General features: G+C 32.4%; 1 protein-coding gene across 1 annotated transcript; it reads right to left on the bottom strand.

The window, feature by feature from the left end:
* Positions 1 to 4,020: 4,020 nt before the first annotated feature.
* Positions 4,021 to 7,471, bottom strand: LOC108980122 (acyl-CoA-binding domain-containing protein 3-like). Its single transcript, XM_018950957.2, has 5 exons — positions 6,549 to 7,471; positions 5,667 to 5,772; positions 5,464 to 5,564; positions 5,304 to 5,370; positions 4,021 to 4,346 (listed from the first exon to the last, which is right to left on the bottom strand). Exons 1-5 carry the CDS (start codon positions 7,319 to 7,321, stop codon positions 4,335 to 4,337), a joined length of 1,059 nt encoding a protein of 352 aa, XP_018806502.1. The 5' UTR covers positions 7,322 to 7,471; the 3' UTR covers positions 4,021 to 4,334.
* Positions 7,472 to 16,258: the final 8,787 nt, after the last annotated feature.

The following is a 16,258-nucleotide window of genomic DNA, read 5'->3' as shown; positions in this document are numbered from 1 at the left end:
TAACTAAAATTATATATTTTTCATAAATTTAAAATTATTCAAGCCATAACTATATATTAGATTAGTCAAAATAGTTCAAGTTTTTATTATTTGACTACTTCAATTCAGAACATTCAAATCTTATTTTTTTAAATTTTGGAGATGCACTGGCATTTAACTAAGCCAATGCTAGTGTTTTAAGTTCATTTTCCTCAAACATATGTCCAAGTTTCTCAGTCGATAGCTCAACTCAATTTAGACTAATTTTAGTAGCACAAGAAAGAATAAATAAATAAATAAATTAGAAAATGGGACGGCTAGAGAGGTGGTTTCGAGATTTTTTATTAAAATGCATTTTTTTGTGTGTTTGTTTTAAATATTTTTAAAATCTTTTTGAACATTTTAAAAAAATCGCAAACTCATTAAAAAATACATATTTAATCATTAAATAAAAAAAAACCACCATCGGTAGCTTTCCTCGGTGAGATAAGCACTTTCTTAACCATTAGGCCTTGTTTGTACGTTAAGATAAAATAAAAAATTTGTAAATAATAGTAAAATGATTTGTAAATAGTAATGAAATTATTTGAGTTAGATATTTTATTGAGTTTTAAAAAATGAGAAGAAAAAATTTAAATAAAAATATTATAAAGTTAAAATATTGTTAGAATATAATTTTTGTTTTAAAATTTAAAAAAATTGAATTCTCTTTTTTGTTTTGTTTGGATGTTTGATAAAGTTGTAATGATTAATCAGATAATGATTAGATAACAAATTTAAAAATTGAAAATAAAAAATAAAAAAATAAAAAATATTTATCTTGAAATGATATTTAAAAATGAAATAATGAGATGAGTTAAAGAACGGTATCCAAGCCAGGCCTTTAGTGGCTCGGAAAAGTCGGCTTGGAAAACTCCCATTCCATGTTACGTTGTTTAGATCTTATAAAAAACAAAACAAAATGCCCATTACGAAAGCACAAATTAAGCTCAGCTTTTCACCGTCTACTCTACTGAGTTGCGGACTTCACTGAATTGAGTCATTTGACTTCCACTTTAGTGGGCTACGCAATTTAATCCCAATATTATCTTATTCCCTATAATAAATTAGAAGTCTATTATAAAGTTTAATTTTTGTTATGCTTAAGGATGTGCCAACTTCTAAAATATTTAGTGTGTTAATAAACAAACTTGGTCCCAAAATCTAGGACGCTCGTACACCAATTTAATTTGCGCCCTGGAAATCATGTAAAGCGCTCTCACCATCAGAAGAGAAATGATATTTGTAATCGTGAGTGTATAAGTGTCGTGCAGTCGTTTTATAAAAAATAAATAAATATATGATCTATATGAAAATAAATTAATTTTTTAATAGTAAACTACACTCTTTTTCAAAACAACTACATAATGTTTGCACATTCTACGACTGTATATAGCATTACTCACTACAACAGATCCTACTAACACAATCCTTTATTCCTTAACTAGTATTATATGTAATGTAGATATTCCTTTTATAGCAGTTCGATCACCAAACGTTTTCTATGTGCCGCTTCGCCTGCATGATCCACAAACAACGCGCGTGATCACTTTTTTTTACTCAACTGAAGTTTCAACTCCCTTGCCACACGAAGTGAAAGGCTAAAGGCAGCGTGGAACATTGTGGTAAGCACTGACCTCTGATTCCATCTTTGCTTATGCATCCAAGAAAGAAAAACTTCTTAATTAAATTAATTTACTGCACCTTTCGATGTCTTTTACCTAAGAGATTCTCGTGTTGTAGTTGCGTTTCGAAAGAGAGGAGCAATGGGAAGAAAAAGTATCGTGTTTTCATGGAGCGTGCTACAAGAAAGGTAAGAATTGCTGGCGTTTATATTATCGACGATTGTTTATGCATTAGTAAAAATATATTATTGCCGGTGCTTATTGTTATGCCGGTAATAATATCTAGCTTTGACGGCGTTTAAAAAAATGCTAAAAATATATCAATTTTACGCCGGTAAATTAGTTGTTTTCCAGCGTTTTTATTTTTACGCCGGTAATAATATATAGCTTTGGCAGCATTAAAATATTTTAATGTTCAGTGTTTTTTCACATGTAATGATTTTATATATAGTTGTTATTAAATCACTTTTATGTGACTTGATTTGTAATTTTTTTATTATATGAATAATGATCCATTATATCATATTTATTATTAATTTTGTATATTATATTTTTTTTATTGTGGTATATCATATTATTGGTGTGTTAATTAATGCAATGCGCCGATAACGTATTCGTAGCGGCATTTATATTAATGCCATTAATTTAATAATTGTGTCCCAATGTACTATTGGTGGCGTTTAAATAAATGCCTTCAATATGTATGATGCATTGACAACGTCCTAGTAGCGACGTTTATGATAATGTCGCTATTTATTTTAGTGGCGGCGTTTCTGGTAACGTTGCTATTTAAATTAAAAGTGCGTTTAGCTAAATGCCGTTAATTTATTCAATGTGTTGTCAATGTACTATTAGTGACGTTTAAATAAATGCCACCAATTTATATGATGCGCCAACACTATACTAGCAGCGGCATTTATTGTAACGCTGCTATCTGTATTAGTCACGACGTTTAGATAAACTCCGTTAATATATTTAATGTGTTGCCAACATACTAGTGGTGGCGTTTACATAAATGCCGCTAATTTATATGTTACGCCGGTAATGTACTAATAACGACGTTTTGATAAAATTCGTTAATTTAGGAAAGCTGGCGGCGTTTAAGTACCAATGTTTGAAAAAACGTTGGTATGTGAAAATAGCGACCATCCACTACCGGCGGATGGTACAGCAGCAAAAAACCATTTTTTGGGATAGTTGCCAGCGTTTATCGAACGCCGACAATTCTATCTTTTTTTGTAGCTAGCCTCAGTTTCATAGTTGTGGGATTCTTTAGCCATGCTCTGGTTGAGGCTCCTAAAGAATGGAGGTTCTGGAGCGGTACTGACTACTGAGACATATGGCTTGGGCAAAGGGCTACGCAGTAGTTTTAGGGAGGAGGCCGGCCATCTAGGGCTTACAGCCGTTAGTTATAAAGGAGGGAGGACATGGCATGAGTGGGAGTGGCCCTGGGTCCACTGATGGAGGTTTTGGAAATGGTGGTAGTGGTTATGGGTCAGGCATTGGTGGTAGCAGCGGGGGCTCAGGCAATGGCAATGGTGTCACCAAGGTGGAGGGTATGGTTCAGGTGGTCGTAATGGTGGGTCTGGTTCAGGAGGGGGAGGGGTTGGTGGCTTTGGATTTGGGTCTGGGTCTGGGGGTGGTAATGGTGGAGGAAGTGGATTTGGCTGAGGTTCAGGGTACGGTGGGGGGTCGTATGTTAATCCTCCTGGAACAAACTAACAGAAACTAGTCTCTATTATGGAAGGGATTATAAGGATGACGTAGAGAAGAAAACGGAAAATGTTCCAATTCTCTTTTGTTTTAGCTCCCCGTCCATGTATGGAACTTGAGGTGTACGTATTGTGTAATAAACCAAGTAACGGACTCTCAATTTCCTAATGTCATGGGCCTTTATCCTTATCAACGGGAAATCTGATTTTGCAGAGTTAAGCTATACTTTTTTCTTTCCTTTTCTTTTTTTTTTCCCCACCACTTTCCAGGAAAGTCAAAAACTTATTGCCAGTCAAATTTCCCAACCAGCTATGCAAGTTATTTCCGCCAAGGATGGCCCGAGCACCTTAAACTGCGAGGTTTGAGAAGGAGAAACACGGCAAGCTTTCCTTAACCAACTAGCTCACCATTTCCACAATCTAAAACGTGAGGGGAACTTTTAATTGCATGGGAATGAATATTAAACAATCAGTTACGACAAACACAATTCTCTCTGGGGTGCAACTCTCTTAGACATTTTTGTCAAACTTCTCTTTGACATTGCTTTGCATAATTCCAACATGCATTTAATTAATGCCAGAGTCGAGGAAAAAAACTTTGAAGAGCAGAGATCACAAAGAAAAGAAACGGGCAAACATTGCAGGGAAAATCAGCAGAGAAAAACTTCCATGAAAGATCAAAAGAGCAATAAATTCTACGAAAAATCACTCGACCAGCCAAATAATGAATTAGAATTTAGGGGATCCCCAGATAATTATATATATTCACACCCATATGCACAATGCATACATAAATAGTTTTTATAACACTATAACAACATCATGATCTCAGGACACGTGATAGTCTAAACAACACAAGAGCCTGTCAGACTTGGAGCTTATTCTAGACTTGGAGATAAGAATCAGTCCTGTACCTAGTCAAGCAAATCCAGGAGAATGGCCCCTTCGGTTGGGGTGAGCAATAAACAGACCAATTCTGTTATTCTTTGGCCTGAAATATTCACACCAGACTACATTATAATAGTTCTATATACGATTTATTTATCTAAATACCTCCACATTACACATCAATAAAGATCAGAAACTGGGAGATTAGTTAGGGACATAAGGTGGGGGAAGCACTTAGAGGCAAGCTATAGGGGCAAATCAAAGCAAACTTGGAAGTAGGAGCCATGAATTATGAACTGAGAACTGCAAGGCCAGAAAAACCAGACAAGTCAAGTTGAAGAAGACTTATAGGCTCAGTGTATGGGCAAACCTTCATATCCTAGCTACTTGCAACAATTCAGCTCAAATCAACATTCTGATTAATTATTGATTCACCGAGTAGATGGTTGGTTGTCCTTCAATTGGTTCATCTAAGTACTAACCAAGAATGTACATTGGGCCCAAGTTGCTAAGAAGCACAATAAAGGAAAAAAGCCGTTTTGCTTTTGATATTGGGGTTATTTACCCAGACAATGCCAATTTAAGATTTGAAAAAAAAAAAAAAAAACAAAGATGCCTTCTACTATTCATGTTACAAAATAACTGAAGACCAGATAACATCACCAACAAGTTCAAATCATGAAATTTTTTTAAATGGACCTTAACTTGAACAAATTTCAGTCTTATTGTCGCAGGGTTTGTTGAGTTCATTAATGCAAATAAAGGGCGACAGCTACCTATTTTAGACATTCCTACAATATTGCTTTGTTTTCTTTAAAGTTCAGCTTAGAAATCCCCATGTACATTCCGATTCAATCTTGACATAGTTAGCTCCTAAACTGGTTCTTTTTTGTAACTCCTGCTCTAGTAATAAAAGCATAAAAATCCAAATCTCAATTGCTTGTATTGTAAAATTGATTAAATGTATACTTTTCCGCAAAACCTCACATCCCTAACGGTACCCCGAGATACTTAAAATGAGGGATAAGTAAATGAAATGGGCTCAACTTTCAAATCATACCTTGTACTCAGAGTATGAGCCTGCAGTACTATCACCTCCCTCAGTTCCGGTCTTCTGTTCTGGTTTCCTGCAAGGGGGAAAAGAATGTGCAGAAAACTGGGATACAATAAACAAAGATAAGACATTTAAACAGATGGAGGCATCAAATCTAGTAGTCTACCTTTCATCAAAATCATTAGGTTGATGATGTGAAGATGTGCTCAAGTCAAAAGCAACAGAACTGGATATTCCTGCTTCTGAGGATTCAGGTTTAATGTCCCCCTGTACAAAGAATAATATCCAATTAACTTGAGCAAAAGATTCTCCATGGGAGAATTATTGAGAAATTCATAAAGACAAAGTGACCAACAGCAAAAGACTTACAGCAAATTTGCCTTCCATCCAGCCAGGAACTCTATCTGAGAGAAGTTTGATATACTGTTCCATTGCCACCTCTGGACTCATTTGCCCCAGCCTTTGCCAAGAATTCCTTGCACAACGTAACCAGTGCCCCCGATCACTCACACATAGCAGCTTTCAACCCTGTTATTATTACTAGCAATCAAACTATACAGTGCAATTTGGTTTATGGCAATCCCTAGAGTGTTTTCCGCATTCAGGTTTTTGTTTAAGTTTTAAAAAGTTTTCTAGTAAAAGATTTTACAAGTACTAATGTGTCAGATTATGTTTGATCACTAGAGGATCTAACTGATCTTGTGCTAACTTTTCGAGAACATAACTACTAAGAAGTTCAAAGAGAGGAAAATAATGTGCACTGAGCAAAAAGTTATTTTCACCTTAACAACCATTCTAATTGCAGATTAATCGGTGTTTTCTTCTGTATACCACTTCCTACTTCATCCTTGTCTTTCCCTTTACGAGTTGATACAAGTGTTTTGAAACCTCCAATACGTGACTCGCTCAGTTCATCTCCCTAATAAAATTGATCTACATGCTGCCTGACACAATGACTAATTTATATAATTCTTTGGTTGATTCTCAAAATCGCCTCTTGAGAAAAAGAAAACGGATAAAGAGTCCGTTGATAACTCTTATCTGTCTCCGTTCCTTCTACCCAATCAATGTCTATTGTTTTAACGACCATAGATATAATACAATGCCGACTAGAATTCAACTAATTCTAGACCTCAGTCGAGCATTTTCAATTGGTTGAGACGATTCGGCAAGCATAGATACAAATCCACATCATAGCAACTATATTCAATTAAGAAAAAAAAGAACAGAAAGCAGAGGAAAGTTTAGAACCACTTGGCGCGGGCAGAGAGCTTGAGAGCCATAGGCTGAGAGTCGCGGCAAGGCCCTTCGGTAGCAATCTTGTGAAGCCCGTACAAGTCCATCTTCAAATCACTCCCAACACCTGCCATTGCCAAACGGTCCTCGTTACCCGCTGATGACGACTCAAGAACGAACTTGGCAGCCGCCGCGAAAGCCTTCTCCAATTCACTCCTTTCAATCCCCTCCCAATCATCTTCGTCACTATCAAAACTCACCTCCTTATCTTCACTCTGGGGAAGCACAACCCTTCTAATTTCCTCAGAGTCTGCAACAACTTCATTCTCCGCTGCCGGTGCCAAGCCTACTCTGTTCTCTAAATTCTTTTTTGGAGTCTCAGAATCCTCCATATTTTCCTCCGATAACTCTTCCGGGAACTTCTCGACCTCGGTTTCTTCATGCAAACCACCCTCTGGTAATATTTCCGACAAGCCCCCGCGATACATGGTTCTCACGATATCCTCGGCCTCACCCGATTCTCCTTCGAATTCATAGACCTTTTCCGGAGCTTCTTCTTCGAATAATTCATGGAGCTTCGTCTCGCTTTCGGAGACCGAAACCGTCAATCCTTCTCCGAATCGTATCTCCTCCATAACAATCTCTTCACCCTGATCGCGGCTCGATTTCAACTGCGAGTCGCGGAGGCCAGCCTCGGCAGCCATAGCCATGGAAACCAGCTTAGCGACGAGGAGAGAGAGGATAAGAGCCAAAGAGACGGTCAGAAAGAGCTCCTGCACAAGCTCCATATAGGCTTTCAAATTCAAAGAAACAAAAGCTAGCCAGCACTAATAGTATGAAAAAGAAAGCAAATGATGTGTCGAGGATGAGCAGAGGGCCAAAAAGAGAGCAAGGCGGAGGAGAGTCGAAACTCGGTGAGAGCAAGGGATATTTGGGCTTTATGCAGAGGAAGAGCAAAGCATATTCGCTTTTCGATGATACAATATAATGGGCGGTTGTGGGTCCCGCAATTCACCGGACCGTTAATTTTGAAGGTCAATTATATAAAGAAGAAAATAATAAATACATTACTTTTCACGATATATTACTCTATCATATTATAAAATAAATAGTAATTTAATAAAATATTTTATAAAAATAATATCATTTTATAAAAATATTTTTACTTTAAAATATATATTGTGAAATATTTTATATGGATATCATTACTCTATAAAAAAATATTTTATTTATTAACGTGACTTGATAAGATATAAAATTATTATTTTTAAATCAACGTAAATTTAAATTTATGAATTTATTTTTATTAGTATGTAATAAATTATAATAGTTTAATATTTTTTTATATTATTATCTTTTGATTTTTGAGCTTTTAATTTTATGATTTACACTTAACTTTCTGATTTGGAATTCAAATAGTTAGTTAGCTTTCGTTAACTTTGTAATTGTTTTATTTTTTATGTCTATCTATAAATATATTGATATTGATATGTTTATTTTAAAGTATTTTATGATAATATATATTGATATTTGTATAAATCTTAAGTACACAACAATCTGTAGGTTTTTTTTTTTTAAAAAAGTAAATCCCATGATGAAAAAAATATGAAAGAGAAAATTGTTTTTTTTAGTGAATTTACTTTTTTTTTTATAAAATCTCTGCATAATATTAACATATCTAAATATTTATAATTATAACTTGAGGGATGTTATATTTACAAATAAATTATAAAAAAAATAATTTTATAAATTGAAGTAATTTCTTGTGACAATATGTTTTATAATCAAAATATATTTATAATATGTAGAAATATATTTAATCACAATAATTTATAAAATTATTTTTATGTAATTTATTTATTTATTGAGTATTTATACCTAACGTTAACCCTTAATTATAGTTGGCGGAGTGAGTGAATCGTTGGCTTGTGACTGTAACCTGTCGGCTGTCTTTAGTTGTAGTTGGACAAAGAGCCAAAGAAGGCATAGATTCCAACTAGGAACAGACATGACGACGGTTTACGTTTATCCTGTATAGCCAACTGTCACGATCGCGCGCGTCTGCATCAGCGTGCAGACGGTTCCGGTTTATCGATTTTTTTTTTCTTCCGGTTCCGGAGGTACAAAAAGCAGAGCAATCAGCGTGCGTATCCGATCTGTGTGATATTGTGACGGCGGTGACCGCCAAAGCTATCGCTCTAGTCTTGTCTGCTTTCTTTTCAATTCTGGTTTTTTATTGCGGTAGGTGTGAGGAGAAGTGTGGGGGTTGTTGTGGCGGCAACCCTTGTGTTTATGGCTGTGGCAGCTACTAGTCTTTATGAAGGGCACCACTCTATGACTCAATCCGTGCCACGTTTGTAAATATTTCTAATCACAAACTAATTATATAAAAATAATTTTATAAATTAATTTAATTTAATTTTTCAGATTATAGATTTATTTATTTTATTTTATTAATAAAATAAATCTAACAGATTAAATAAAATCACATCAATTTATGTGATTACTTTTATATAATTCTTTTATAAATATAACAGTACTTTTTATTTTATCTATTTAAAAAATTTTATTCATCATTCTCACGCATCATACTCTTTTTTTTTTACTAAATATTTAGTGTATAGATGATAAGTAAAATAATTTAATTAATTTAAGAAGAATAAAATAAAAATAATTAAAAAATTAAAAATAAATATAATATGTAGTGTGTTGGATGATGAATAACAAAATTATATTTATTTATACCCTATAGATAACTACAGGGTGTTTAGAATGTTTTTTTTTTTTAAATAAGGTGTTTAGAATGTTAAGGTCCAATGTTTCGTTGAGAATTTTTAGAAAATTCGTATTCCATCCAGACATTTTTAAATGGAAAAATAGTTTTTAACCATTCACTATTTGCTTCTATTTCTGTAGTAAAAAAAATATCAAAATAATAATAGTTTTCGTAACTGGTCAAGGAGTTTTGCGAGAAAGATGATCTTAATGTATGATGGTCCATTAATGCGAGAAGGATGCTCCAAACTTTATTTGGTTATAAAGATAAGAAGAGATGAAAATTAAAAGTTAAATATAATATTATTAAAATATAATTTTTATTTAAAAATTTTAAAAAAATTAAATTAATTTTATATTTTATGTAAGAGTTTAAAAAAATTATAAAAATTATATAAAATAAGATGATTTACATATTCAAATGGGATCTAATGTATAATAGACTATTAATTATATGAGAGGCGGCTTTTCAGCCATTTTTTCATATTTTTTCATCATTTTAGAGTTTTTATTTATTTAAGTTTTATACTTTTTAACAAATAATATTTTTCATTTATTTATTAAGTGATAATAATTTGACTTGGAAATGAGAGTTGCCTTGTTTTGGACACATTATCAACGTTTTTATCGAGCATGATGTAGCCAGCGGCAGCCATTAGGGTACAAGATAAGATAACATAGAGATTGAAGAATTATTTTAAATAGAAAATAGGCTCCTAGAAACACCCTCCCCCCTCCAAAGCAAACACCAAAGAAAGGGAGAGAGGCTACTCTAGCTAGCATTCTCTTGCTCCATCCTCCTAGTGCTCATTAATTCCTCCCTTTTTTTTTTTTTTTTCCTCCATATTCCTCCCGCTATACCATCCTATTTTTCTACTTTTTCTTCATTTTTTTCAACCACTTTGAGGTTAGATTTACGGCTCTCTATTTATCTAAGAGTTTTGTTACTCATTATTCTTACACACTATATATTATATTTATTTTTAATTTTTTCTAATTTTTTTTTTAATTTTTTGTTTTATTATTTCTAAACTAATTGAACTATTCTGCTCATCATCCATACACCTCACATTTAATAAGAGAAAATAAATTTAAAAAAATTATATATGATGTGTGATATGAAGATGATGCGTATAATTTTTCATACATCAAAATACCACATACCCTCTAATCATTACGAGAACATGTTTTTTTTTCTCCACCATGTCTACCCATTTGTCACCCAAATTCACCAATACCCAAATTCACCATAAATCTGCCAGCTTCTATGACTGTCATTTCCTGAGCTTCACCAAATAATTTGGACCCGGGCCATATTTTTATACCAGTTTCAAATTGTTACGTGTAGTACTTTTATGCATTCTATTTATTGCATTATACTATAAAAATGTAGTATTTATATTTTTAAGTTAATAATGTTTTTTCTACTAAACGAAAACGTAAATCTCTTGTACTCAAAGGTCACCTGAATTAGATCTGAGGGACCACTTTTATATAAAAAGGAGTACAACACATATAGCATAAGGGTGATGCTACAGCTCCGCCAGGCGTAGTATTATTTTATATATATTTTATTTAAGTAATTTTTTATATAGATCTTTTAAAATTTTTAAAACAATAAAATAAATTTAAAACATCATTAAAAAAATATTTTCTTAATCATAAAGTAAAAAAAAAATTATAATTTTTTATTTTACTTCGTGATTAAGAAAGTATTTTTTAATAATATTATGATTATTTTTTTTAAAAAATATTTAAAATCGTCATGCTACAGCCCCCGCTGGGAACTTCCCGTTAAGCTTAGCATGTACTTTTCTATATGTATTTTTTAAATTTATTTTTTATATATATTTTTTTTACAATTTTAAATATTTTTAAAAAATAAAATAAATTTAAAATATCATTAAAAAATATTTTCTTAATCAGAAAGTAAAAAAAATATATATTAAAAAATACTTCCTTAATCATGAAGTAGAATAAAAATTATATTCTATTTTGTGATTAAAAAATTATTTTTTAATAATATTATAATTTTTATTTTTTTTAAATATTTAAAATTATTAAAAATATTTATATAAAAAAAAAATTAAAAAAAACACATAAAAAAATACTAGAGCCCAATGGGGCATCTAGCATTTTCCATAACCTAAATAGATTAGCTGGAAAGTTTTGATAACCAACCCCGCGGGTAAAGTCAAACCTATACTTTTCATTCCTTTCTCTTGTACGTATTGCTGCCTTAATTTTTTGGAAAACTATTCCTTTCTTCGAAAAAGTTATTAATTTTTCCGCCCCACGTATACTCTCTCTCTCTCTCTTAATGACTAAATATTCCAATCACCCCCTTCGAAGGTAACCCAATATGGGAGAGTAATAGCATGAGACCACGGAGGATATATTCTAATTACTTTGTGTGTTGCAAAGGATTTCATTGGAGAACCTGACTTAGCAGAAGCTTATGCATTATGGAGGGCCATCGAGTTATGCAGTGAGCTATATATATTAAGAAAGTCATATTTGAAAATGATGCGCATAAACTAATAAATGAGATAAAGATTAAAGAGGTTACATATGCATGGATGTGACAATTGAATGAAGATATAAGACACAATTTGGCCCAAAGACTATAATGGAAAGTGAGATTCACCTATAGAGAAGGGAATGGTGTAACTCATGAGCTAGCTAGGAGGGCACTACATGTGGATGGAGAGACTTGCTACATGGATTGAATAGGGTCCAATTGAGATCAGTTCTATTCTAGAGAAAGAGATGCCTTGTAACTTATTTTCATATGATGAATGAAATGAGAAAAAGTATTTTGATGTTTCGGAAATATATATATATAGTAAATATAGTATAGAAAGAATCTAACAACGTTTAGTCATTGCGAATCACAATTCATTATGGATTTGGTTTCTTTTACTTTGTTAACCGCCTTAAATGAGACTGTTAGGAGCAATAATGCAAGATAAATGATAGTTGTGGTCATGAGTGTGCAAGCGCCGTACAATCATTTTAAAAAAATGAATAAATATGAGATCTACATAAAAAAATTAATTAATTTTTTAATAATAGATCATACTTTTTTTCAAAATGATTGTACGATACTTGCGTACTCCACGATTATATATAGCATTACTCATAATGCAATATCCAACTTATGCTCTTTCTATTTAATCAACCCTAGTACGGTTCTCACGTTGGCAATATCGAACCACACCAATGGTAGCAAATCTCGGGAGCTTACCTCATTCATTTAACTTTTAAGAAAAATAACAGGCATACAACCTTTTTTATAATCATTTATATAATTATATTTTTAAATAAACGACATTTTTATAAAATAATTTACAAAAATAATATAACTTTATAAATACATTCATTATAAAAATAATTGTACCTATCGGTATCCCTTCTATATTTACTATTCGGAGCTTGTTCATCAAACGAAAAAACTTTATGGAGCCTACCTCATTACTCTAGCCAGGGCCACCCTCTTGCTCTGGGTTAGACTTGCCAATTTAAAAGTAGACATCCTTTTAACGCCTCATTTAATTCAAGTAGACATCATTTTTTCGCCTCATTTAATTCTATACGGTAAGATGAGATGAGTTTAGATGAATTAAATAAAATATTATTTTTTAATATTATTATTATTTTGATATTTAAAAAAATTAAATTATTTATTATATTTTATATAAAAAGTTAAGAAAATTATAATGATGAGATGAGTTAAGAGTATTTCTGTATCCAAACGGAACCTAAATTTTCGTGTATATTTTGACTATGTGAGAGACATTCTTTATTGAGATTATTGGTGTTAGATAAACATAGTTAACAGTTTTTACTTGTTAAAAAGAAAATAAGTAAACATTTGATTCGCATAGTTAATCCTATGAAAAAATATGCCTTTCACATTTTCATGTTAGGTGTCAATTTAATGGATTTTTATCCTTGAGAATTCATGGTGCAACCCACTTGAAGAAAATTGGATTGGTCTTGAGTGGTTTTAGAGGGCGAGAAAAAAAAAAAAAAAAACTTTTTTACAATTATTTTATAACTTTATTTTAAATTTAGAGTTTTTTTTTTTTTTGTAAAAGCTTTAAAAGTATTATTATTTTATAAAAATGATCTCTATTTAAAAAAGACTAATATAAAAAATTATAGTGCTTTCTATCACTCCTCTATCAAGATATTTAGCATAAATAATTTATCTAATTTGGTAGGTAATGGTTTAAGTTTGGACTCATGGGAGAGAGAGTATGTGGGTTTGTGGTCCATTTACTCCACACACAGTCGTTTTCCATTCCGTTTGGGCCCGACGATTGTATTACAATTTTATCTGGGCCTCATATATATCACTCTTTAAATTACATCAAATACCCTCTGTACCATACAAAGTGCTAAGCCACTACGTACACCTGGGGGTCACTACAATTTGTGGTGGTGACAATCACCCTAGACGCATCTTGAGTTGGAAGGTGTTAACTCTCCCGAATTCTATTATCCAATATAATGTATTGTCTGTCAACTGATATTTTTCTATAATCTATAAACTCAACTCGATCTTGAGCTACATGTTTGGTTGCTCCTGTGTCTACAATTCATTTAGAGATTGAGTGAATAACAAAAATATATAAACAAACATAAGTAATTAGAGAGTTGTGTTTAGTGGATATCTTATTTGCCTCAGTGCACTCACGAGCAAAGTGTCCCACTTTTCCACAGTTTTAACACTTCAATTTGGACTTGTCCTTGCTAGCACGCTTGCCTCTGTGGTGCTTTTTTAATTTTTCATTCCTTGGTCCAAGACTATTTGTCGCTCTAGTAGATCTCTCATGTTGCTTGCACTTAGGTCTGAATGCCTTGCTCTTCCCAGCTTGGGCAACAAGAAGAGTATTAAGGTGTGCATTTATGCGCTCCACCTTTAGCTCCAAATGACAAGATATATCAGTAAAAGTCTTAATTTCTCACTGTGTGTCAAAACAAGTTTCATTTGCCCCTATGTTGACTCAAGAAAAGATCATATCATAGTGGCAACTTCTTGTTCATCAATGAGATTATTGACAGCAGCCTTTAGATCATGAATCAAGGTAGACATCAACCTTAAATGCTCGATCATGGTATGTTTAGGATCCATAACATACTGCTCAAACCTCAAAGTGGGAGCACGGAGCCTAGTAGTTGATGTCCCCCCATAAACATTTTCAGCTGATTCTACATATATTAGGCAATTGGGCAGTTCTTAAACTCTCAAATAAGATCATTGTGCATGCTGCTAAGTATGGTAAAGCGTGCACACCGATCTTTCTTTGCCCATGCCTGATAGGCTTCCATATCACGACGATGTTAGAAAGTATTCATTTCTTCAGGTTGTATTATAAGGTGAGACAGATTTTTAAAAGATATCTTGTTCATTAGGCAAATATTTGATTTTTCTATGCTACATGTCACAGTTGGTCTAATCCAGTTTCTCTCCTTTGGAAAGGTTAGCAACTAAGTTCTTAGTCGCCATTATTACTACATTCATTGCGCGAAATTGACATTAGCACATATTTAATTTTATTATAAAATCTAACTAGACCAAAGAATTCCTTTTGCATAGTGAGATCGAAAATTTTGTAAAACACTTGTAATCATCTCTCATTATATAAGTCCAAATATCATATATAATTCATTTTGAATAACTCAAAACTCGTGCACATATAATCCATTAATCAAATATGAAAAATTAACAATTATTGCGCTAGCGCATAGGCTCCACTCGAAACCTCATTGATAATTTGGTACAACATGTTAAGGTGACCTTAAAGTATATCAATAGACATGAAACACATCCATTTACATGGGTTCAATAACAAAATTACATTCACAAAATTACATTTCCAAAGCAAATTCTACTACAAATCTTTTAGGAAACTAATAAATAAATAGGGATGCTATATCATCGATATATTTATAAGTTACACCTTATCCATTCACATAAAAATACATACATACATACATTATACATGAGCCTAACAAATTACCAATGTCAACTCTATCCATTTTTATAAAAAATATCATTGAACTCAAACATTCAATCATAGTAGTATGCTTGATGGTTCAATGGATAGAGAATTCACATTCTCAACTAATGAGAAGGGTTTGATAGGTCATCAAATCTAAGAACATATTTAATATGGACATGCATTTAATAACGATTCAATAGATGCATCTACAACTAATCTATATAAATATCAAATAATACCGAAAAATTAGACTTGAAAAAGGATGACAAAGGTCCCAAATTTTTTTAAAAAAATATTTTTTCGGCTCTCTGTTTCAAAAAAAAAAAAATGAATTAACTTTAGACACCAACACATGATTACACGTGTCGCACGTGTAAAAAAATGGTGACGAAAATCTCCACACATGCCCTCACGCATGTGGGCTTCGCTTTTGCTCTAGAGGTTGTCTTGCCTCTACTTCACTTGTCGCGACAAAGAGTACATCTAATCCTCCACTCACGGTATTTTCAAACTTCCAAACTCAAAATTCAGTCATCTTAATATATATGTGTGTTGGTAAAGTGAGTAATAATAGATCAAAATGAAAAGGTGGACTACACTCTCTTTTACTGAGAGTGAGACTGGGTCAAAAATATTGTTCGTTGTCTTATTCCTCAACTCAAATTATGTTTTTTTTTTTTTTTTTGACCACCTATTTTCAATCGTTCATAACTTACTCATACTAAATCCAAATTAAGCATATGATATGTCAAATTAAATCTTATAAACCCATCTTTCTAACCATATAAAATTTATATCCAAAAAATAAGATTGATTGATTAAAAAATGACTCAAAGTCACGGTCTAAACATGAACTCTAAAATTAAGATTTTGGATTTCTTCTTTTATATGCTACGAAACTTCACCAAAATTAAGAGACATGTTTATGACATTATAAGA

This window comes from Juglans regia, chromosome 11 (assembly GCF_001411555.2).
Source record: "Juglans regia cultivar Chandler chromosome 11, Walnut 2.0, whole genome shotgun sequence".
NCBI lineage: Eukaryota > Viridiplantae > Streptophyta > Magnoliopsida > Fagales > Juglandaceae > Juglans > Juglans regia.
Note: the sequence above shows the minus strand (reverse complement) of the source record. Positions and strands in the feature narration are given on the sequence as shown.

Excerpts from the sequence above, each read along its gene's own strand:
- LOC108980122 (XM_018950957.2), bottom strand. The coding sequence starts at position 7,321 with ATGGAGCTTGTGCAGGAGCTCTTTCTGACCGTCTCTTTGGCTCTTATC. Across the intron at positions 5,773-6,548 it reads CTCTCTGCCCGCGCCAAGTG|GAATTCTTGGCAAAGGCTGG; the intron begins GTTCTAAACTTT and ends ACGTTGTGCAAG. Across the intron at positions 5,565-5,666 it reads GGATGGAAGGCAAATTTGCT|GGGGACATTAAACCTGAATC; the intron begins GTAAGTCTTTTG and ends TTCTTTGTACAG.